This window comes from Poecilia latipinna, unplaced genomic scaffold (genome assembly GCF_001443285.1).
Source record: "Poecilia latipinna isolate Pla-1442-1.1 unplaced genomic scaffold, P_latipinna-1.0 Scaffold2771, whole genome shotgun sequence".
Lineage (NCBI taxonomy): Eukaryota > Metazoa > Chordata > Actinopteri > Cyprinodontiformes > Poeciliidae > Poecilia > Poecilia latipinna.
In genome coordinates this window covers 20,225-45,558 of record NW_015115387.1, presented here as the reverse complement: position 1 = coordinate 45,558, position 25,334 = coordinate 20,225, and the positions used below count along the sequence as shown (strand labels likewise).

Below are 25,334 nucleotides of genomic sequence, written 5' to 3'. Positions count from 1 at the left end.
GGTAACCAGATCCGCCGTGCTGTTTGGACAGACCATGGGGAAAAAAGGGAAAATTATGTAAATTTATTGTTTTCAGGAAATAACCCTGCAAGAAATAGTACAAAAATAAAGACTGCCATGTTGTGCTGTGTTTTTGTGAGTTTATTTATTTATTTTTTAAAGTTTTTGTTACTTGGAAGTACTTTTATCTGTGAATATTTTTTAGAAAGAAGAAATAAGGGCAAATCTGATAAAGGCTGAAGTTCATTAAAATGAGCAGCAGGGGGCGCTGATAAGACCAGCTAAAAAGTTACTAACTCAAACAGAAGATTTTAAACGGGTTTAAAACTAAAGTTTTTGAAACAGAAAGTTTTCCTGATGTGAAAAGTCGAACATTTTCTCTCGTTTCAGTTTTTTTTTTTCGTCACTGTTAGGCGCCAGCAGGGAGCTGCTGCTGGATTTCCGACTTTTTCATGGCGTTGATGATGATGAAATCCTTCATACCTGACGTGCAGAAACGTAAAGCAGACGTATCCAGGTCTTGCTCAACTTGTTTAAGTTTTGCTTTTTATTTTTTGTAGGTGTTGTAGGGCAAAGGTCAGCAGAGCCGCACGAGCTGCGTGAGTCGATGAGGAAACAACGATGCGGGACTGAATGCTGCCAGGACCAAACAAAAGAAATCTGGAAAGTTTTATCTGAAGCTGTTGGACACTTAGGATGAGATCATAAAAAAGCGCTTCTGAAACTTGAATTACAGCTCAGTTCTCCTCAGCTCCTCCTCTGGTGATGCAACGCTGCTCGTCCCAAAATAGCACCATATATAATTTTAGTCTGCAGCAGAAATTCCAGCATCTTGTTCAGAGCAGCTGCCAAGTAAGTCATCAGAGCAAGTGCGAAGATCATCCGATCCCGAGAGTCTTCACGTCCCTTTGTCGCGTCTGGAGCTGCAACAACACGCGGACACACCCAGGGTGACATCCTGTGTTTCAAAATCAATGCAGGAAATCTGACACTGAGTCACTATACCGAAAAGTTTGATAGGACAAAGAAGTAAGAAAGAAAGAACACAATAATAACAAAAAAAAAAACAAACAAAAAAAAAACACAAACAAAAAAAAGAAACAAAACAGAACCAGACAATTATTGTGGGCATTCTGGAGCTTTTGAAGGGACTGGCGAGGGAAAGTTCACTTTTAACTGTGACAAAAAAGAAAACAAAGAGAGAGCAAGTATTAAAATTCCAACAATTTATTCCCAAATCTTTCCCTGCAAAAACATAAAATCTTACCACACTTGAATTGAGCCAGTATTTTTCCTTCAGTGTTCTTAAGGGGTGTTTAACTGAAGAGTGTAAATGTTATTCTTAAACCCTTTTAATTTATTTTATGATAGGCCCATGTTTTGTTTTTGGTAGTTTTTATTTCATGTGCATTTAAGTGAATTTTGTGACATTTTAATTGTCTTCACCTAGTCTGACATGACAATCAGCTCAAGAGACAAATTTATATATAAAAAATATTTTCTAAAAATAAAATGACAGTATTTTATTTTTATTTTTTGGTTTTCATAGTAATTAGGACACATTTATACTCACTCTTTGCAGCAAAAAAGTTTGGTGGTTGAATGGACCAACACAAGGGGGAAAGATTTTAACAGTTACATTAAAATATTTTCTAAAAATTATCGATGTCTTTTGTGTGCAAATTCAATAATAATAACAAAATGTTTCACTTAAATAAAGGTTACAAGGTGGCACAGTTGGTAGCACAGTTTTCCTGTGAGCTTTTCTCCATAAAGTTCTCTCTTACTCCAACTTCCTCCTATGTTCCCAGAGCTGCATAATACTGTTCATTAAATGTAAATTCAACAATTATATGACCGTCCTGTGGAATATTTACAATAATTCTTGTCACACTTTTTACATCTGATCTTGTAATAAGATGTTCTATCTCCCATATCTTCAGGTTTCTTTTTAATTAGAATTTTATCTGTACTGTATTATTTTACAGTTGTTATTAGACATTTTTATATTCAGTTGTTTTTACTGTACTGCTGTAACAAGTGAATTTCCTCGATGTGGGATTAATAAAGAGTTATTCTATTCCACATTTCCTTTTTCTACACATTTATCATTGTTTTATTTCTCTCCCTATTTGACCCGGCGCTACGGGTCATTCCCCTAACGGCAGACCAACGGTCATGAACTACAGTTGACCCCAGTGTCTTTGCAGTTTCGCATTCGCAAATTCAGCTATTTGGAGATTTTTCTTTAGAACGTGTCTTGAATTTATTTGTGTGAAATTCACAGATTACTTGTGTTTTCGTAGAGCAAATTTTAAAATATCCGAAAAAAAAAAAAAAAGACGGCTTTGGAAGCTAAGGTTGCTAATTACGGTGCTGCTTGACACGCTATTGGCTAGGATTTATTTTCCTTCGCGCTGATTGGCTGAACGCCCAAGAGCATGAATTTGGAATGCCGTTGATGTTAGCTTGTGTGCTAGCTAAAACTGTCTCCACTGTGTGTAATGGATATTTCGACATATTTGGTGTTTAAACTACGAAAATAGGCAGGTATAAGCGCCTTTTTGAGGGAGTCTAAATGATTCGCGAATTGTAGCTCCACAATATTAAATGCGGATCAACCTGATAAATGCTATCATTCATATCTGCTTCAGGAAGATTTGTCTGTCTCTTCTGCTTCGAGCATGACACCAAAAATGAATATCCAGGTGATTTTTATTAAACTAAATTCTTTGACTTGACTTAGGTTGTCAATGCATTGTTTGTCTTGTAATGGATGGCATGACATGTCCAGGCTCCTCCCCCCAACAACTGCTGGTGAAATAAGCAGAAATTTGATGCCAAAATTAAAATCCAAAGGAAGAAGAAACTGAAACTATAGTGTAGAATTAATATTTAAAAAAACTCAAACAGCACGAGATCATCAAGAAACTTCTGCTTTTCTCCCGTCAGGTGACGGCCCAAATTTCTCCCATCAGGTGATGGAGGGAAAAACTGCTTCCATCAAACAACAACAACAATGTATCAGCAGTTCTGCAACAGAAACTGGTTATACTTAAGCAGCAGTAATTTTTGATGGCTACTTTTTACTTTTACTTAAGTAAAAGTATGTCTAAGTAGCGCTACTCTGACATAAGTACCATTTTAAAAAATACTTCAAGTATTATAATTATTAGTTACGTTTATTTTTGCAGCTCTCTGCAATATTTTTGGACAAATATATTCCAAAAACATCATATGTTCTTCTGTAAACCAAACAGAACTAAAATGCCCCTAAACAAACTGCTGAATCAATAAAACATTTTGTGACCAGACATTCTTTCTCCACGGTTCTCTGCGTTGTTTCTGAATTAGCTGGATCCTCTTTCAGCACAATGAGCGTCTTGTTTTTTCACGGCTGTAAATCAGAAACACGGTTAACCTCAGACAGGCAGAACCTGGTGGATTCCACGGTTCCTCAATCCTTCCTCACTTTCTCACCGTTGCTTTCACTTTTCCAGCACAACATTCCTTTTCTCCAGCATCAGGCTGTTGGTTGTAATTCAGTGCATTCACCATTGCATCATTGGTTATCCTTTAACTAGACTGATAAAATGTCATTGCCTGTTTGACTGAAATGAGGTTTTTTCCCTCCCATTGAAGCTCTTTTTACAGAATTTTGGTGTTTTTTCTCCTCTGATTTCAGCTCTAAAACTTGGACAGCACTCTTCAGTGATATAGTGACCATAAGAATTATTCACACCCTGGGATGTTTTTTTGTTTTTATTGTGTTTTCAAATCAGTCATAATGAACAAAAGTTAGCTTTTTTGACAAAAAAAAACAAACAAACAAACTTTAATGCACAGTGAGAACTGATTTCTGCCAAAATAAAGACACCCAGTTAAAAATATGTGACATTTAATAAGAAATTGAATAAATATTCACACCCTTCAAGTCAGTATTTAGTAAATGCACCTTTGGTTTTCCAGTCAGGATGCTGCGGTTTCCCTCCATTCTTCCTGCTAAACTGCTGCAGTTTGATAGAAAGCAGTTGTGAACAGGTCTGGACTTTGACTAAGCCACTCCAGAACCTCCACCTTGTTGTCTAAGGCCAAAGTTGTCTTGCAGATGGAAATAATTGGTCCTCCAGGATTTCCTGATATTTTGCTCCTTTAATTTTACCTTCTACCCCACAGGATGATGCTGCCTCTACCGTGGAGATAGTCATGTGCAGGGCACTGAAAAAACATAAAATCTTTCCAAATATTTTCAGTAGTTTCTGATACAAATCTTAGTACGCTTAAAATAACTTACAAGGTTTTTTCAGTAAGATGTACAAGCTTGGTTTACATAATTCTTGAATATTGATAAGAAATACTAGTGTCACTGGAAGATTATTTCACTTATTACATGGGAAAAAAACAGGAAGAAAACCTGCAGCAGAACCAGAGCCTGGCTCAGTGTGACAATGATTAGTTTTTGGCAGCTTTACACTATAAAGACACAAAATGGTGGCTAATACTAAAGCTGGTTAGGAAATATTTTTGTCTAGTTTCTAATACAAATATTTTAGTACACTTAAAAAACCGACAAAGCTAACTTAAAAGTAACTTTTCCAGCAAACTACAAGAGCTTGTTTTAAGTCAGAAATTCTTGAATATAGATTGTATTTAAAGTACTAGCTTCACAATCAGACTTTTTCAGTCCAGAAAGGAAAAATGTTTTGGTATAAGTGAAAAGAATCAGCCAGTAGAACTAGTACTTCTTCATCAATATTAAGGAATTATTACCTTAAAACAAGCTCCTGTTTCTTATTGAAAAGTCACTTAAATTTACACTTACTTTTTAAAGTGTACTAAGACACTTGCACTAGAAACTATACAAAAATACTTGGTAAGATTTTGTGTTTTTGCAGTGTATCCCAAGTGTGTTTCTGAGTAAAATGTTATTCATCCATATAACAATGAATTAAACAAGCAATATTTGAACAAAACCAACATTAGCGTTGCATTTGCCTTAATTTCGTTTTACAATTATTTTACTTTTTGGGCCAAATATTTACCTGCTTGTTGGTCTATAAAATGTTCTTGGTTATTTCTAGCAACAGCAACAAAAGAAACTCTTTTAAAATCTTCGTTGAGTTTATCCCAAGTTTATTTATGAGTAAAAAGTTGCTGAATATTTGTGGCATAATTTTCTATGAAATAAAAATAAAAGGAAAATATAAAAATATTAATAAGAGAAACTCTTTGTTTTTGTACATTTTTCATTTAAGATGTAAAAATCTTCTAAAACAGTTACAAAAGGTGTTTGCATCAACTCCAAATGCCAGAGGGACCAGTTTGCATCATTCTTCAGCTGCAGTCAGGGCCACACAAACTTATTCCAAGGGCCACCAGTGGCCCCCGAGCTGCATTTGGACACCAGTGTTCTAAATGAGGTTATCAGTGAAGCATTTGTGACAGTATGTGGGCACATCTGCGGGTGAAAATGTTTTTGAAGTGCCAAAAGCTGCAGAAAGCACGTATGCAATCGTAAACATCTGCCCAGCCCGACCCGACTGCATTCCAGAGAAATATTCTGCGACGCCCACGGAGTTTCGCAGCCGCATATTGCAGCTGCATATCGCAGCTGCATATCGCAGCTTTGTTTCTAAATTAAGAAGCCAAGGTGATTCTGTTTTTGTTTCAGGATCAAAAGGAAAGCTGCGTGAGCCCTGATCCAGTTACGGTGCGACAGTCGGGTAGCATTTAGTCAACATGGGTTTCACCTGTCACGTAAGGGGAATGTCCTCTTATCAGCAGGAGGAGTGTTCAGGGGCATTCAGGTGAGTTCCTGCACAGGTATTCATCAGAAATAATAAAAAAAAGTATCTGCACACGTTTAGATGTTTGTCTTTGGCTTTATGGGAAACTAAATCAAAAGCAAAAATAAAAAAAAAAATAAAAAAAGACCTTAGAACAGGAAACACAAGAGGAAAACACATCTAGTTGCTGCTTGGACCACAACTTGACTTGTGTAGACTTTGACTAGGACACTCCAAAACCTTCTGATTTTATTGAGCCATTCAGAAGTCCAACTGATCTTGAGTTTACAACCAGGATGATCCAGTTAAAACGCGACTAATTAACTCTAATTAGATTCCTGAACCCGAGTTAAAACCAACACATTATTTTTAGCACTACTATTCCACTCAGCCCCTCCAGACTAGCAGCAGCAGTTAGCAAACTGCTAGCAGCAGCAGTTAGCAGTGAGCTCCTACACTGCAAAAACACAAATTCTTACCATTTATTTTTGTCTCACTTCTAATGCAAATATCTTAGTAGACTTGAAATGACGACTAAGAGCTTCAGAAACTTGTTGCACTTAAATCAACTTTTGGCCCTTTCTTTCTTCCTGACTTTGCTTCCCTGACAGGAACTTAAAAGTAGCTTTTTATCAAGACATAAAGGCTCGTTTTAGGTCATTAATTCCTTCATATTGATCTTCAGTTTATAACCCAGATAATCCTGATCCAACACGAGTAATTAGAACTAATTAGAGACCGGAACTGAAACTAAATCCTACGTATTCCATTTAGAAACCTGATTCCAGTCAGCTCCTTCAGACTAGCAGCAGCAGCAGTTGGCAAGCGCACGTCTGATTTTCTACACAGCAAAAACAAATATAGTGATCAATAATTTCTCAACACTGAATTTAAAAAATTACTAGTTCCACTGCCAGATTATTTTATTTTTAACTAGAGCTGGGCGATAAATCAGTTTTATTAATTAATCAAATTTTTGGAATTTGAAGATCATGTTTTGGAAAATCTGTGTTTTTTCCACTAATGTACTTCGTCGTTTCCATAGTTCAGAGTGATGTCAACCCAGGTAGGGCGGCCATTTGACTGTCAATTCAGGTCAACTCTAAACAGAATATAACAGTCTGGCTGCGATTTTAATTCTGAGAATACAGTCATAATAATGCAACAATAAAGCCAAAATAATATGAGAATAAAGTGTTAATATTACCAGAATAAAGTTGAAATTTTAGAAGATTGAAGAAGGTAATTGTATGACAAACAGGAATGTTGAGGATCTTTTGAAGTTATATTTTGGTATCAGCTTTACAGATTAGGAAATACTTAATCATTTAACAAATCAACATCAAATTATTATTAGTAGCAGGAATTGAAAAGTGCAAAACACTGAGTCTACTTCAAAGAATCACACAGACAGAACTGGTTATGTCAGATCCTCAGAAACCCCTTTTTCTAATTAAAACAACTTTTTGTTGATCATAACATGAAAATGTTTTCCTGGTAANTGTTTGTTGTTTTGCACTCTCCACCAGGACCTTACACAGTTTTTATATCTGTTCTCAGATTTCTCATCTGATTTAGTGTTAGAGTGATGAGGTCATTATAGTGGGGGTATTTTCTTGATTCTGAAAGTAATGGCCCAAATGTAACCTTGAACATTCTGTTGGTTTTGCTCCAAATATCATCTGACCTACACACTCATGACATCAAACTCAGGACATCATGTTGACATGTGGCATCGAGTCTGGACAAATAATTGTACTTCCCCTAACTCTCTACATTCTATTAAATATCTGCAGAAGGAGCTGAAACATTCCGTCCACAGATGGCACCATTCAAACTGGAGACAAATGGAACAGTTTGTAGATGAGGAGTGGACCAGCATACCTGTGGACAGGTGTTCAAGTCTCATGGGCAGTGTAGTGGGTTATTATTATGAGGTAATATCTGCTAGTTATATTGCTATATGTTTATTCAAATTTCTTGTATATTCCCACTGGATAAAGTTATTTGGGTTACATGTACATGGTTGGGAGTTGTTTTCCTACAGCTGCATGAAAACCAGACTGACTCTCCCTTGTTTTGAATCCCTTATCCTTGGTATAAAACTCATGTGTTGCCTCTGCCTCGCAGAGCTTTTCATCCAGAACTGCTTCATTATTGATTATCCTATAAGCTCTCTGTGTTGTACACAGTACATGAATAAACCTGACTGAGTGATTTGCTATTATTTCAGGACTGTGAAGTAGCATTGTTGCCTTGAAGCAAACAGGACCTGGGTTAGAAACCTGGCCTGGTATCTTTCTGCATGAAGTTTAAATGCAAACTCTCCGGATACTCCGGTTTCCTCCCACAGTCCAAAAACAGACAAGCTGCTAAGTCTCTAAATTCTCATTGTGTGTGTGCACATCTGTTCGTGTATGTGTCTCTGTGTGTGGATGGTTGTTCATCAGTGTGTTGCCCGGTGATGGATTAGCGACCTGTCTAGAATGGACTTTTGCCCTTTGACTGCTCAAGGTACGTTAGGTGAGCTAGTCTTGTGGCATTATATTCAAAATAGATGAACCAGTAAAGTATTAATCAAAGGTTGTGAATATTTTTTTGTAAATGTGTTTTTTTTTTGTTTTTTTTTTTCTATTTTTAATGAATTTGTAATACACTCAGTTTGCCACATTACCATAATGGGGTAATCGTGTGTAGAATATTAGAGTGAGATCAGTTAAATACAATTTGGTTTAAGGCTGTAACAAAGACTGCGGAAAAGTGAAACACACTCCAGCTCAATAGGTGGCGGTAATGCATCGTTTAGTTGGTTTGGCAGTTGCAAAATAATAGAGAATAAGGATTCACAATCACTTCCTGTTTACGTTCGACAAAATGACGTCACGCTAAAAATGTTAAACTGAGTGTTTCGATATTGAAACGTCAGAAAACTTAAGAGACGGCGTCTTCTGATTTTGATACGAAACTGTATGCAAACGTCCGCTAAGCTGCTGCATCCGGAGCCCGTACGCTGAGGAAGACCTCCCGCTGTCGGCGCATCTCAGCCAGAAAGCAAGCTAGCCGGGTTCTTCATTCCAGGTAGCCTAGGAAGTTAGTGTTGGAACGAGTTGACCGCGGACTCTCTAACGAACTTCAAGATTAAGCATAATACGTCGTGTCTGCCACCATGGAAAATAAATATAATCTTAAAAGTCCAGGTAAGCTCTCTGTCAAAGTTGTTCACCTCTTCCTTGTCCGTTTGCTAAAAAAATGACAAAACCAACCAACTTTCAACACTTTACTCTCATAATAACCATATAACAGCTGTGTATCGTCCCCGGTTAACTTAAATGTCAACTGAAACTGTCACACTAACACGTAGAGCTACGTTTGACTTTAAATTTGGGGAAATTCCTACAGTTGTATGGACGGTATGGAAATGCTTTCATTTCCTTCAGATTAGCAATCAGAATAACCCAACACATTATCATTGGTACAAGCAGATGAAAGTGATACACTGAGCGTTACGTTTTCACTCATACACATTTTATTTAAACCCGAGTTTTTAGTTTAGCTGTGTTTGTTTGGAGGTTGTCAGCATGGCATATGTTTAGATTTTGCTCTGCACGTTGAGTAGCAGCTGTTAACCTCTAGTGGTGTCAACTTTTTACCACATGGGCCAAATTCATCATGTGGAAAGTGCTAGAGGGTCACACAAATATTTTCTTTTTATTTAAAAGCAAAAACGAATGTAATTGTTTTTCTGCCACCTATCCAGAGAAATTGTGGTTAGTTGAGACAACATTAAAATAGTTTATAGTGAGCCCAGGTTCTGTAGGAGAGCAATAGCTGAAAGGTTGTTGGGTGGCTAACTCGACGTTTTGATTGAACTTTAAAGGCACCTGGATTCCTTTAGGTTCCACTGAGTTTGTGATTACTTAAGTCTACTTTTTTAATATTTTATAGACTTAGTGGTAAAAATGTATGATTTTTTTTTGTAATTTTAATCTGTGAAATAAATCAGTATTTCTTGTAGAAGAAGGAACCAGGCTAGATGCTTTTGGTAGAACTGAAGAGTTGTAAATGATTAGTTCAGTTTATTAACTTGTGGTGTGGAATTAGTACTGCAGCTGGGATGACAAAGTAACAATTTGTAGTTAATAATGTTTTACAGTCATTTGTACATAAAATTGACTTGCTCTTTTTGTAGTTCTAATTTCAGGGTTGAAATGTTACCATTTGTTCTTTTAATATCTACACTGTTGCTCCTTTAACATTTATATTAACATTTGGTTACATGATGAATACTTAGATGGCAAAGAAAAAAAACACGTATTCTCTTAGTATGTATCACAAAGAAAAATCAAACACTTTGGTTGAATCAGAAGTTTAATTTTTAATTGTTCTGGAAATTGTTGCATCTCATATTTTTGAGTTTCAAATTTCTTGAGTCAAAAGCTGAGTTGTTCATCTCAATTGTCTTTATTTCCCGCTCAGATATTGTGTTAGTTTAAAACATTACATTAACTTCACCTGCTGCTGTTGCTAGACATTGTCAGTTGTTTCAGAATGGATCTGAAATTGAGAGTGAGATGCTGAACGTTCTGAACCACTGAGTTTTTGCTGCACATCAGCCAGAACACTGTAGCATCTGTATGCCACCAGCTCAGATTCACAAGAGACCTGTGAAGCTTATTTCCAGAAGAAGACAAAATAAACTTGGACAAAGTCAATATGTAAGGGTGAGGTATTATGTAAAATGTACTTTTTTGAGCTTTGCATCATGTTATGTTACTCCCTCATCAGAAACATACAATCTAAAAAGTGTATTTGGGTTCATGTTATGGACTTATTTATTAATCCCACTTAATTCTTTTGGTTTAGTAATAACGACTTACTTATTTTGTGTTGAATTAACTTAAAAGTTACATATTTTTAACTTAGAGGAACTTTTTACTTTGACTTTACTTGAAACGATTAACTTCAATGTGTCCTACGTCTGACGTCATGACGCAAGCTTCACCTGGGACAGATCCTGTACCGACCAGGTTTTGTGGTGTTGCAGAGCACAACTCACATAAGCAGACCTTAGTCCTCGATGCAGATGTCACAGGTTCGATTCCCGGCCTGATGACCTTTGCCGCATGTCTTCCCTCTATTTCCTGTTTAACTAACTTCTCTTAAATAAAAGCCACCTGCATGTGCCAAGAAAAAGATCCTTTATTAATTCATTTCTTTATTTGAAGTAAACTAAATTATTTGATTAAGACTGACTTAAGTCTTTCAAGTTAAACCAACTTAATACATTAAGTTGGTTAAACTTAATTGAATTTACTTGTTACCAGTTGCAGCAATTCAATTAAGTTGGTTCAACTGTTTTCTTTTTTCAGTGTATCTGGAGTGTTGCTTTCACTTTTTAATTTATTGTATTATTTATTTATTTCATGCATGTTTGAGAAATCCTTTCATCTCCCAGGGCAACCAGAGTGCCTAAATAGTTGCTCTCACAAAGAATTGCATATTTCCATGCAGCTCCTCCTTGGAGCTGCAGTCTTCTGCCTCACAGAGCAGAGAAACTATTTAAACCTGCTTATGTTCCATTTACATTTGAAAACATTAGTTGGTTCTTTATCAATTTTATCCTGTGTTAAGAGAACTGTCCAAAGGTCCACCTGTGGCTCTGGAGTTGTATTTGTATTCAGAGGAAAATTCCTAATCGGACGATTCCCAGGTATCTGAATTTGGAAAAATGTGTTTTTAGATGCGTTTATATTTTGGAGTATCACTTAAATGCATAGACTTTGGAGTTAGAAGAATAGATTAAAAATAGTTTTAATTCTTCTAGAGATAATTTTGAAAATCTTAACTGAACTAAATAGAAATTTAGTATGACATATGGCGTCAGACGGTGGCAAAAAAAAAAAAATCTAATTATAAAAATGTACCTGAAATGACTAAGCACCCAGCTGATGGGGTATTCTACATATAGATCAGATCAGATTAACTTTATTATCCCCCAAGGAGCAATTTGCTTTGTGGACAGCATAGTTTGGATTTTCATAAATAAAAATAAATAAAAATCAAGTCATGTTTTCTGTGTATTAATCATTAATTTATAAATGTCACAATTTCAAACTAAATATTAAGTTGGCTGCTAATATTTATCTTGGTAGCTAAATATTTAGTTTGCAATAACTATTTAGTTAGCAAATAAATACATAATAAATATATAAACAAATATAGCATAAAGAAAAAAACAATAATAAAAATACACCACAACATCCATACAGCACAGTTTTATACCACCACAGTTTATTTGGAATTATCTCAAATTATTAATGAGTCCGAAAAATCATTGTTTCTGTTTGTTGTCATGCCCACCAGGTTTTACTGTAATCAGGCACATTTCATCTCTGCTGTGACAGCAGAGGCATGCAAGCAATTAGGAAAGATTACACTTTTGAGGAGTTTGGCTCCCTCCCTCCCTCAGGCCTTCCACGTCTCTGTTTTGGGTCTGTTGTTATGCAACAGAATCTCTTATTTCCCCTCTGGACCTTCTGTGACTCATTCCCAGTGGCAGACACTCAAAATGTGTGTTACATAAAATGATTTGACATGCAGGGATTATCAACCCATCGCCTTGGGCCAGTGGCCTGACCTCTCCGACTCAGCTGAGATCATAGGCACATTTGTGGGAAAGGCCTTTCCTTGTCCACTCGGCTTACCATTAAATGAAGGATTGGGTGGGATATGAGACTAAGCAGGGGAAACCACGTGCTCTAACTCACAGAAGACTGAGGTATTGGTTGTTCAAAACAAAAAAAAAAATCATTGACTATTTTCTGCTCCTTGACCTTTGTGGTCTATATATAAAGCAAGATAGGATTTAGATTTAAAAAGATCATTCAATGCTAGTATTTCAAATAAGAAACATTTGAATGATAAAATGAAACTTCTTTAAAAATGCTACAAAAACACCCAAATGAACACATTTTATTTTCCCTTTAACAGCAGTTCAACTAATCTCCATGTGAATTGATAAATAATAGAAGATACTTCATATCACCTTCTCCCAACATTTCCTGTTCTTCTCATTTTATTATAATTGCAGTGAAAAATGCTCCTTTCACTTTCTGTCTTTGATTAATATTTATGTGTGAGACTTGCACTGCTATTGGCCACCGCAGCCAGAGGAGGTACAGACCTCCGACCAGTCATCCTCCATCACTGGAGATGTGAGATCTCTTCCCAACAAACAGAACCAGCTGACGGTCCTGAACCTGCACCACCACCATGGCTAAGCTACTGGCTGGTTACTGACAAACTTGAGTTAACTGGAGATTCACTTGTATTTTAATGTCCCAAATGGAACAATCTGCTTTCTTGTTTGTCATGATGGGAAAGTCAAAAGAAACCAGCCAAAATATCAGGAAGAGAATTGTGGAGCTGCACAAGTCTGGTTCATCAAACAATTTCCAGATGCTTGAACGTTCCGCGTTCATCTATTCAAGCACTTGTATATAAGCATAGACATGGAAATGTCCAACCATCATCCCACTCAGGAAGATGGCTTCTGTGAGCAAGTTTTGATCTGAAATGTACAAATTGATGAAGATGCTGCTGAAGCAGTTTTGTTATTGTTTGTAATTGAAATCATAAGTAATCCTGAAGCACTTCAGTTTCTGAATATAGAGAACACTGAGGAGGGTGGAGCAGTGCAGATTCCTCATCCTGCAGTGCAGGATAAGTGTGATGAATTCAGAATGGCTGGCCTTCAGCAAAATCAGATGACCATATTCTGTAAAAATGTTGTGCTATGAGGCGATCTCTGCTCCACTGCTTTACTTCTCCCCTACAGCTTCCAGCTCCTATCACTTCATCATACTCTTTTATTGCCCCCCATCCACTTTTCTAGCTCTCCCTTATCTTCATCTGTATCTTCAGTTTCCCAGATTTTAGAATTCATTTTAACATCCCAGCAGTCTTTTATTGATTGGATCCCAAATAAAATTGGACTGCCTGAGCAGCCTCCAAATTTGACTTCACCTTTTTCTAATTCCATACTAACTTTCACTCCCATCCTGTGTTCTCCACTCTGGGCTGGTCACTCATGCTGTTTGCCATATCTGCCTATATTTTGACCCAGCTGCCTGGCAGACTGACTTCCCTCTGAACTTGATGTATACACTATGAATTTTTCACATGAGCTAGAAAAATGACATTGGCACATTGTTACTCATGTCCTTGTTCTAAGAACCATGTGATTTATTTCTCTAGGCACTTTTCTCAAGAGCTCTTTCACTTCTCTGCTCAGACGTGATGAGCTGTTGCATTACAGCCAGTAGTACAGTAGAAGCTGACTTTATGTCCTTCATTGAGGCAGAAAGTAACCCCACCCTTTCAGATAGCTATAATCCTCATCGTCCTCTGCAGGACTTGTGTAACCTTCCTAGGATGCTGATGTTTGCTGTAGTTAGACTGAAGCAGCAGAGGTGTATATTTCAGACCAAGTGCTGATACCTTGAACTCAGAGCTGGGATTCTATGGAAATTCAATTTGCAAATCTTTATGGTTATCGACTGAAATTCAAGTTAAAGCTTAGTTTATCTTACTTATATGAAGGCTTTAGCTCTGACTGTGTACTTTGCCTTAATAATACTGCAGTAAAAGTATATTTACAATTGTTTCATGCATACCAAAAGGGAATATTACTCAATTCAGCCTTCACATATATAAACAGCAAAGTTTAACAGACCTCAAGTGTGCTTTTGATGAAAAGTCACAGGATAGACATGGTCCTAGTTACTATTAAAGAAAATAAAAATATATTGTATTATAAGAAAAATACTGAATATCTTACATTTTTCATTCTAGGACACCTTTAATTTTTCTGTGTAAAATAATGAAATGTCTCCATGTGTAACCATCTGATCCAGATTCATATTCCATGAATGATATGACACAGTCCATCCACGTCCCAGACGTTTCCCACATTTTCTCAGTATAAATGCTAATAAGAGCTTTAAGCTGGTAATTTGTACAGAAGGTAATTTTTCATTGGAATATACTTGGGTGTTGGCTTTTCTGATTCTCAGCTGAAATAACTGCAACAGTTTGAAGAAGTGCTGGTTTCCTTCTGGAAGCGCAGAAGATCAGTAGTAGCTGAGAGGAACGGGAGCTGATGCCATCTACTTGGTCGCTAACTCTTCCTTTCACTGTCCCTGTCGTAGCGGTGAAGAGGCTAATGAAGGAAGCTGCAGAACTGAGGGATCCGACAGAGCACTACCACGCCCAACCACTGGACGTACGTTGAAAACAGTCTCACCCAGATGGTCAGCAGACCTTTTAAAACTCTACAGGTTGACAGGGTGGATCTTTACTGAGCCCATTGTACCTGTAGAAGCAAGCCAGGGTTAGGCATTATATTAGTGGGAGCCATGGAATAATGAAATGGTAAACAGTTGAGTGTAAATTGCTGCATGTTCAAGACAAGAATTGTAAAGTAATAATGTAAAAGGAGGAGAAAAGATCAAAAGTCAGTATTTGTTGTTCAAGACATAGTGAACCTTTTAAAACTGATGGCCTCAAAACTGGTGAATCAACAGTTGTAAGTAATAAACCAATTAATCATAGTTAGATATTAGAACTAGCATCAGTCTAATTAAGTGATGATTCTCGTAACAGTCTCAAATCTATCACAGTTTAATCTAGAGTACAATTCTGAAGGGTAAATTCTCTTCTACATGGCTTATTGACCTCTTATTATTGCACTTCTATGTTTGACCATTTCAATAAAGACAGAAGACACGATCAAAGAAACAGGATGTGAAACTACTAAAAGGGAAATCCTGAAAAGAATTTAGAACAAATGTTGACCATATCATCATCTGATCAAAGATTCAGTCAGATTCTCACAACTTCAATAACATCAGGTTTTTACCTCAGGAAGTTTTTTTTTCTCGTCGTTACTTAATACAACAGACCGCTGTTACATTGCCGTCAGCTGTCACCTCCAGTCAGTGCATGTTCCTGTATGTATTCACACATTCTAGTCTGCACTAATTGTGACATTGTTTTGTTTCTCCAGGACAACCTCTTTGAATGGCACTTTTCTGTACGCGGGCCTCCAGATTCTGATTTTGATGGTGGGGTGTACCATGGCAGGATTGTGCTTCCCCCAGAATACCCCATGAAGCCTCCCAGCATCATCCTGCTAACAGTAAGATGGAGAAAAAGCCCATGTTTTAGTCCCTTCTCCTGAAGCAGAACAGGAACATATTAGATTAGACTCCAATTTTAGCCTTAGTGGCATTTTATTGAACCTGAGGCCATAGAAGGTGTCATGTTCAAAATCAAGTCCTGATTGTTTATTTACTGCAGGGCCTGCACTGTTTCTGAGAGAATGAGATTAATTTACAGTAACACACCTGCTATAATAACCATGTAAGTAAGATTATTCCAAAGGATTTTGAATGTCCATTTCTTATGCAGTTTTTCTCTCTGTCATATTTTATGTATTTTATTTTTATTGCATGTCAGAAAACATTTAAATTAGTATGTTTTGTTCTCAGGTTTTCCAGCCTCAGCCTGTCTGTAAAAACTTCGGATCATTTGTTGTCTGTGCCATATCCAGTCAATTGTCTTTTTCTCCCTCACAGCCAAATGGGAGATTTGAAGTTGGGAAGAAGATTTGTCTGAGCATCTCAGGTCACCACCCAGAGACTTGGCAGCCTTCTTGGAGCAGTAAGTATTAACCAATTACTATTGTTCCAATCCACTGTTTTCCCTTTCCATACCGATAAAGATACCTGCGGTTTCAATATGAGTAGTGATACAGATGTTAATATTGGACAGGTGCATCTCCAGATTGTTTTCCACATTCTCAGTAAAACATATTCTAGTTTATGTTTCTTATTTCTTGTGCCCCAACAACTGTAGGCTTGAATTTGACATGACTTTTTAAATTCAATTGTTCACAGATATTTTCAGCAACAGTACTATTTTAAAAATGTACTAATAATCGCCAAGATTGAAGAAGGCCATCACCTTAAAGATTGAGAGATGCCCTTGACATTTGGCATAAATCATCTTTACAACATACTTCAACTAAAAACCAAACAATAAATAAGAATAATTAGTAAATAAAAAAAGGCTGAACAACCTGATTAAGAAGGGTGTTTATGTTCTGGAGAATACTCTGGAACATCTGAAGATCTTGGTACAAAGAAGGATTCTTCATAAAATCAAGAAAATGTGAATCTGTAAAATATGTCTGACAACAGGTCCTTTCTGCATGTTCACATAGACAAAGTTTCAGATCTGCTGTGTAAGAAGGTTGTTAAACACGTGTAAACAGTGATACAATGTAAATCTACCTATTTTATTACATTGCTAAATTGCCTTCACTTATGATTCTTTGTTTCTTTTTTCATATTTTTATTTGTTCTGTTTTTGTCTTGCAGTTCGAACTGCTCTAATAGCTATAATTGGATTCATGCCAACTAAAGGTGAAGGTGCAATAGGATCTCTGGATTACACCCCAGAAGAGAGAAAGACCCTCGCTAAAAAGTAAGATCTTTTTTAGAATCATTTCACTCATTTCCTATGTTGTATTGCAGCTTGTGTTTGCTGTGCTATGAGTTAGGAGTGATAGTTGAGTGTTAAAGATCTTTCTACTGCTATTTTTTTCACCACAACACAAACAGAAAGATGTTGAAAAACCAAGAACATTTGGTTTTTCAACATATTTACATGATATGTCTGTAAATATGTTGAAAAACCAAATGTTCTTGGTTTCACTTTAAGAAGCTGAAAAGCTAGATAGCTTCTCTTCTGTTGTGATAAAGTTGTTTGCAGTTTATTTGCAAATGTCAGCAGCTAGCTGCTGACTTATACAAGTCATTGTGTGAAAGGCTTTGAAACATTCAGAAATATGTTAGCAACTTGTCAATATGCAACATATTTGATTTCAGTGTATGCTTTGTTTAAATAATAGAATAAAAAAAAAACATAGGTATCTAAAAGCAATGTTTTTAAGGTCCTTAGTGTTTATAAGTCAATTTATCCATATGTCTTGATGTAAAGATGCCTCATTAATGGTTTGATGTTATCACAGGTGACTTTATCATTGTATGAAATTGTGAGCTGCAAAACTGAAGATGTCTTTGAGACACGATGCTGATCCATGTTGGTTCCCAGGTCCCAGGACTTCTGCTGTGAAGCTTGTGGCTGTACGATGCGATCTGCCCTCCTGCCTCTGACCTCCAACAGCAACCCCAGTGCTGAGGATCGCCAGGCCAAAGAACTAGCACAGCAAATCAAATTCAAGGTACAAACTCCATTTTTGGTGGGAAGTATTCTTCCTTGATGATGTCATCCAGTATAATTGATTGACATTAATTATACTGGATCTCTCTCTCTCTGTGTCTGTCTGTCTATCTATCTATCTATCTATCTATCTATCTATCAATAGATAGATAGATAGATAGATAGATAGATAGATAGATAGATAGATAGATAGATAGATAGATAGATAGATAGATAGATAGAGATCTCAAAGGCAGAAAATATTTGATTAATGTGACCCTTGATTTAGTCTTTCAATAAAATGTCAAATGATCAGAAATGTATTAGTACTGTTCAGAGACCTACTTATAGAAATGAATTTCTATGAACAGAATTGCTTGTTGAAAGTGTTACATCACACTAAACAGAACCTGGTGCACAAGTTATACAAGCTAACCTTGTGATGAACCTGTGAAAAGCTGAAATCCCTGAATACTTTATACCCTCTAAAAAACACATAGCAGTTTATTTTATCACTTAAATACCAAATGCACTTTAATTGTACCTAGCACACTAACTGTGGATAAACGGGCTTGCACTACTGAAGAAGCTAACATCCAGGATCCTTCACATCTCTACTCTTTGGGCTGCTGCCAATCGGTGCCAAGGAAAGTGAAAGGAGCTCCTGGATTGGCTGCTTTGGAAACGTCAACTATTAAGCCATGTGAAGTAGCATTTTGCCTAGGTATTTCAGTTTCACAAACTATAAAAAGCATCTGTGAAAACTGAACCGGGAACAGGCAGGGATCCACTGTGATCAAAAGATTACAACTCTGCAGTTGTATTATACATAATATCATATATAATATCTTACATAATATCATACAAGTATGATATTCCCACTCACCATTTATCTATTAGTGTTTAATTAGCTGTTTTTGTTTTTCTTAACACATAGCTTGTCTGGAAGGCATCACTACTGGAAGGTTCAGGCTGTAAGAAGTTTACATTTTCTTGAAGTTTGATTGACATCTATGACCCACTAACCAGAGTATGAATGAAGACAAATGAAGACATCATTCTAGCCTGGACAGCTCAGTCTGTTGCTTACAAAACTGATTAAAGATATAACTATGAATTTAATTCTCATGTCCTATCATTTATCATTAACACTTAAGCAGTGCTAGTAATTAATACTGCCTTGAATGTTGCAGTGGAAGGCTTCAGATACAGATTTTTCCTCTATTGTTCAATTGGATCCCTTCACATATCCTAATAAAGAGAAATTTCTGATTTATTTTACCTTCAGTTGCTGGACACACTTTCAGTAGGTGAGTAAGGATCTAGGCCAACAAAAATTGTAACTGTGATATCTGTCATGATAAAGATCTACATCTGAATGATTTGGTCTAACGCACCATGCTGATGACTGCAGTTTCCTGTGTGTACATACAGGCAGAATCCAGTATAATACCACAGGCTTCTACAAGTGGAAGTAAAGCTTCGACTGGAGAAACCTCCAGCTCTTTGGAGCAGCAGGCTGAGGAAAGGCCCCAGGCTGAACAGGTAGGTGGCGCCGTGTCATGTGGGACACACTGAGAGCCACATAACTATGCTCTCTCTCAGGTTTTATTTGGATTTCAGAAATCACTGTAAGGCAAACTTCTTTTTAATCTGTACACACTCTTCCAGTGACACTTTTCAGGTTGAAATTAGAGTTTTCATAAAAGGACCCAAAATACTCAGAAATATATTTTTTAACTGCTCATCGAGGCTGGTTTGGGTAAATTCTGAAAATCTACTTACATTTGTTTTTTTAGCTAATAAAAGCAGGTTTTGAACATCTGTCTGTCTTCCCACCATTTTTGCTGTGAGGCTCCGTCTGGTCTCTGTCTGACCTTTGTTCCTTGTGTTCCCTCTCTGCTATATAAGTCCAGTATGGGTGGGCTTCAACACAGACCCCATACAGCTCAGGTCATAAAGACACCTGAGCTGATATTTCTGTGATTAGCAGCAGTCAGAACAGCAGATATTATACTGATATACATTTAAAAAAATTAAAAAAGAAGAAAAGTTCAATATTTTTTTCTTCATTCATTTCATTCAATAGATTCATCTCAGATTAAAATATTTCAAGCTTTTATTTCTTGTCATTTTGATTATTCTGGCTTTCAGAAAACTAAACCCCAGAATCCAGAAAAGATGGAAATCAGACAAAAGAGGATACAGATTCTTACATTAATGTTTTTTCTTCATGCCTGCTTCAGCTGCTAAGCTGTTGCCCATAGTTGGTGATTTTAGTTCTGCAGTCAGACATTAGCTCTCTGTCAGTGTAAGAGCAGACAAGCTCTGTGGCTTTCAGCTTTTATTTCCACAGCTTCTCTTCAGCAGATCTGAAAATATCAGCAAGCTGTGTTGCCTAAGAGGATTGATTTTGGTGCCAGATGCTATCCAGGGAACCACTGAGACTGATTCTGAAGGAGCAGAGGAGAGGGTCAACTTAGATTAGTATCCTGTGTTTAAATAAACCAAGCAGAGCTAAAATAGTCCATACCATCTGTTTCTGAAGTTGAAGCTAAAACTCTAAAAAGATGGATCACAGCATACTGCCTGGCCTGCTGGACTAACCTCCAGCTTCCTCCACCAGTTACTTCCCATAAACAAGTCCATGTTGTCTGTGCAGTGATTTCCTGTTCCTATTGCAGCCTGCTGTCTGATCCTGCGAGGTTTAATTAAATGAGATCTAATTTATCCTAAACGTTTATGCACCGTCTCACACACTGTGCTGATTCGATTCTCACATTGAGCTTTTAGTTTTCATTATACTGACCAATGATGCTACCAATGACTACACATTAGTGCTGTGAGAAACCAAATTAGGGTTTGGGCTGCTGGAGTAGTGAGAACACAAACTGTCTCAAGTTCATGTTGCTTTGGTTGAACCAAACATAGAAACCGAGCTCTGAGCTGGAGAACCCCACACACACCCTGGTCTAGCACACCCTGAACACATCTAAAAGACAAAAGTATCTGATAACATGTGACTTAAGGCTTAGTCTGAAGGATTTAATGTCCCCCTGCAGGCGGAAGCGTCTCCAGCAGCAGATCTAGAGGAGCCCCAGGCCCCTGATGATAGCGGTCCTGTTCGTCGGCTCAGTCCCAGACAGCGCCGGGCCCAGCAGCTCAGCCGACAGGCCCCCAGGGCCGGCAGAGAGCCAGTAGCTAGCAGAGCTCTGTTTGGCCCGGCGCCTCGCCGTGACAACCATGCAGCCTCTGCAGTCCTCATCGTGGTTCTCACCCTTGCCTTGGCTGCCCTCATCTTCCGCAGAATCTACTTGGCTAATGAATACAAGTTCAACTATGACCTGTGATGTTTCCCCTTACTGCTGTAGTCCACAGAACTCTGAGCAGAACCGTGGAGGGCGAGCTGAGGCTGTAGCTAACACTGACGTTGGGCCTTTTCCACTAACATGCTTCCTGAACTAGAGCAGGCTGGTGCTAGAGCTGTTTCTAATCTGATTCTATTACAAATGTAAAAACTCCTGGTTTTATTCACAGCTGCAGAGCAGGCACAGCCTTATTATGATGTCTTCCAGGATGTTTCCTCCTCTCTCTGGTGTATCCTCTGTTTCAACAGAGCAACCGCTTACCTAGACAGAGTATAGTTTGTCTCATTGCCTCTGCACACATGTTTTAATGTCATATATTTGATTTAGAAGTGCTGCTTTACACAACTTGTGATGTTTAGGTGAGGCCCAGCACACAGTTCACTGTGAAATTCCCCTGAATCCAAACTGTCAGCAGACGAGGGTAAAACAATGGCAGCAGAGTAGCAACCACGTCTAGCATGACAGCTGGTTAACTCCTCTTCCTCATGCCTCGACTTCATGTTCCCATTAAAGCTTAGCGGTTTTCATTCATCAACTTAACACAAACACCACAGTAAATCCAAAACATAGTGCTTAAAGCCTTTTAATAATAATAATACGTTTTATTTCTGGACGCCTTTCTTCACTTCAGGACGCTGAGTTTTAGTTGGTTGTTGGTCTCTGTGAACCTGCATCAAGCCTCTGATGGAGGAGGGTCTTTTTCATGAAGTTTGTGTGACCGTAGCATCACTTCCTGCTTCCTCATTTAGCCTAAGAACATTAAGCCGAAAAAATACTGGGTTTGAAGCTAGCACTAGCTCTTATTTAGTACTGGAACCAGTTTGCTGGAAAAGCCCTTCGTGCTCTGCCGCCTCAGCAGCCTGCTCCTCTCAGGAGGTCGTATCATTCCTGCTGCTGCAGTCAACAACACCTCCAGGGTGTCTTTTAATCAGTGTGACTTTTATTCTCTGTGGCATTGTGAATTTATAAGAACGGGAAGCTTTTTTCATTTGTAGAACTCATGCTGCGGCCAACATGTCTCCCTCTCCTCATGTAATTGTTGAATATCCAATGGCTGTACTTATTCTGTCAATTAAAACTGTAACTGATAAGTTAGCAACATGGGCCAATGTGAGCTCTTTCTCTCAGACTGATCTATGTTTGAAATTCCTGCTGCACAGAAATCTGATTCCATGATGTTGGGCCAAGAGTTTGGAGAAAGTCTTAGTTTTAAAGCAAGATATAAACTATCACACACTTCTCATGTTTTCCTTGATCTTTTAAAAGATGAGAGTCAGCAAATATCAGGAGTATTATGTAAGCTGCCATTTACCATAGACACAAGGAGTTCTTATTAACTTAGTGTGTGTGTGTGTGTGTGTGTGTGTGTGTGTGTGTGTGTGTGTGTGTGTGTGTGTGTGCGTGCTTTAAAATTAAAGGTTTCTGTTAGATGATAGATATTCACTCTAAGCAGATTTTTTAGAGTTCTCTCCTGTGTACATGCAGCATGCTACACTGTGATCTTCAGGTTTTATAGCAGGACTGTTAGAACTTGTAAGAACCTCAGAGTCATAATTGATTTGCCAAAGAATCACCATCAACAAAATTTTCAACGTATGAATGTTCACAAATGATTTTATGAGTTTATGTTTGCAAGTACAGATGTAACCCAGTGAAATAAATCTGATGAGGAAAATAACTTTTTGCTGATTTATAAAGTATTTGCTGAAGAAACTGTGAAGCTCTCAACACCTCAGCAGGATCAGTCGTGCTTATATGGTAGCACATAATTTTGCTTCATAGCGACATTTAATATCTAAATGATTAATAGCTGTTGAGTATAGTTTAATAAAGAATGCACGTTTTTGAAGTAGACAAGAAATGGACTGAACACGAGTGAAGGCAGTCAAATCACAGTTCTTGGAAGCGAATTGTGCTTCCAATGAACTGTGGTGTCATTTGTGAACATTCTTTTAAAAGCTCTACGTCTTACTATTACATTTCTAGACGTCAAACAGCCACTGTTTTCAGACCAAGTGGCTAAGCAGCAAAACCGTCTTTCCAACAGATGTACGTCTCTCAGCCTTTCAGAAGACTCTTGTGTTTGTGTGAAGTGATAAATGACCTGTACTTGTACAGCACAAAGAACTTAACACTACATTCAGTCATTCATCCATTCACACTCACAAATGATAGTGATTCCCACAGCTGCTTCAGAAAACACATCAGTCTCAGGAGTTGATGAATGTTAGAACCAAAAAGTTGATTCAAGATTTTTAAGGCCAGAGGATGCTGCCTGATCAACATCCTGATCAAGCAGGATACAGACGCCACATCTTTCCATGTCTAACTCTGGAAAAAACTTTACAGTTTTAATGAAGGATCAGTTCTTCTGCTTTCATTGTGTTTGGCTTTTGAGCTGCTGCTCCTATTAGAACAGCTGGAGAACTGAGACAGAAAAAGGATTCATTTACTGTTTAATGATAAATGTCTTAATTCGATAATAATAAATGGAGTCCATACATCATTTATTATTGCTTCATTTATCAGTGTGGTGGCACGATGTGAGTGTAATCTCTGCTATGATCTCAACTTTTCTTTGTAGTAGCAATAAATTCATGAGCCAGTTGAAGTGCCATATTAAAAGAAGTTAACAGTTTAATGTATTACTTTTGGAATTGCCTTTCTTTGTACCAGCATTCTGTTTTGTTTCACAGAAATTGGGTGATATTTTTCCCTGTCTCAATGCAGCCTGGTTGGTTTGTGCTGCTGGTCACACTGGGATGTTTCTGAGCTTTCTTCCAAACTTGATCAGCTGCTTAAAGCAGAATCACCTGAACGTAACATGCTCACCAAAAAACTATGTGGGGAAAGTTAAACAGACCATGCTGTGATGGTTCCCCATCATTCAGTCCTGATCCAGTTCAACACACAAATAAATAACTGAAAAAACTTTTGCAAAGTGAAATATTTACAGTAAGGCTGATGTTTTATGCTTTTTGTTTCCCCATAGTCTTTATAGTCTTTAAGACTAAATTAAGTCTCTCTCTCTCTCTCTCTCTCTCTATATATATATATATATATATATATATATATATATATATATATATATATATATATATATATATATATATATACACACACACATATACATATATATACACACTCTCCTCTCTCTGTCTTCAATCTACTTTACAAACATTATGAATTGTGATTTGCTTTGTTCTGTTTCCATTGAGTTTTCTTGAAAGCAAGGTTCAGATCATTCACTCTCCCTCATGTTTGTGCCTCCTTCATCCTGTTCTGAGTTGTGGAGCGATCACCTTACTTGGATGATATTGTTACTCACAGCACTAACTGGAAGAAGGAACCCGTCCATTGTCCTGGACAACCTTCACTCGGTTGGGTTGACGATGAATCCATCAAAGTGCATCTTTGCTGCTGCTCAGACAGAATACCTGCACCGTATCATTGGCCAGGCGGTTATCAAGCCACAGATCAATAAAGTCCAGGCCACTGAATCATGCCCTCTGCCCCAAACAAGGAATTTTAGATTGTCTTTGGGCCTGGTTGGTTTCTACCAACAGGACAGTGCTGTTCACACACAGGACAAGATCCTGCTCACCCAGTTCCATCCAGAGGACAGAGGAACTTGCTTACATATTGACTCCCAACAGTCACTATGTAACCAACCTGTTTTATACAGTTACAATTTTGATGAAGCAATCATATGACAGAGTGATGTGGATCTCAGAGCAGACTATAAGAGGCTCATTTATGGTGGCATAAATGAGGTGAAAGGTGTTTGTTTTCACATTTTTGGGTACATTAAAACCTGCCCTGTTGAATTAATCACCCATGTTCTATGCTTGTCCTAAGACATTGTCAGGGAACAACCCTGACAATGTCTTAGGAC

The 25,334-nt window shown here is 37.6% G+C and overlaps 1 protein-coding gene and 1 long non-coding RNA gene across 2 annotated transcripts in view; one reads left to right on the top strand and one right to left on the bottom strand.

Annotated features, from left to right (window-relative positions):
• Positions 1-8,627: 8,627 nt before the first annotated feature.
• On the top strand, positions 8,628-22,534 carry ube2j1 (ubiquitin-conjugating enzyme E2, J1). The gene is made up of 8 exons (XM_015021395.1): positions 8,628-8,983; positions 14,996-15,069; positions 15,853-15,984; positions 16,424-16,508; positions 17,228-17,333; positions 17,964-18,093; positions 19,506-19,616; positions 21,134-22,534. The coding sequence occupies exons 1-8, from the start codon at positions 8,953-8,955 to the stop codon at positions 21,419-21,421; spliced, it is 957 nt and encodes a 318-aa protein (XP_014876881.1). The 5' UTR covers positions 8,628-8,952; the 3' UTR covers positions 21,422-22,534.
• LOC106939101 (uncharacterized) overlaps positions 22,420-25,334 on the bottom strand; it is a 10,315-nt gene continuing 7,400 nt past the window's right edge. Inside the window, exons 2-3 of the long non-coding RNA XR_001422758.1 lie at positions 24,870-24,876; positions 22,420-23,764 (exon numbers count right to left, since the gene is read on the bottom strand). This is a non-coding gene — a long non-coding RNA (uncharacterized LOC106939101). The remainder of the gene's footprint in view (positions 23,765-24,869; positions 24,877-25,334) is intronic.

What these genes read in the sequence shown, in the direction of transcription:
- ube2j1 (XM_015021395.1), top strand. Translation starts at nt 8,953, where the DNA reads ATGGAAAATAAATATAATCTTAAAAGTCCAG. An exon ending in CCAGCATCATCCTGCTAACA is followed by an intron (nt 15,985 to 16,423) that starts GTAAGATGGAGA and finishes TCTCCCTCACAG; the next exon opens with CCAAATGGGAGATTTGAAGT. An exon ending in AAAGGCCCCAGGCTGAACAG is followed by an intron (nt 19,617 to 21,133) that starts GTAGGTGGCGCC and finishes GTCCCCCTGCAG; the next exon opens with GCGGAAGCGTCTCCAGCAGC.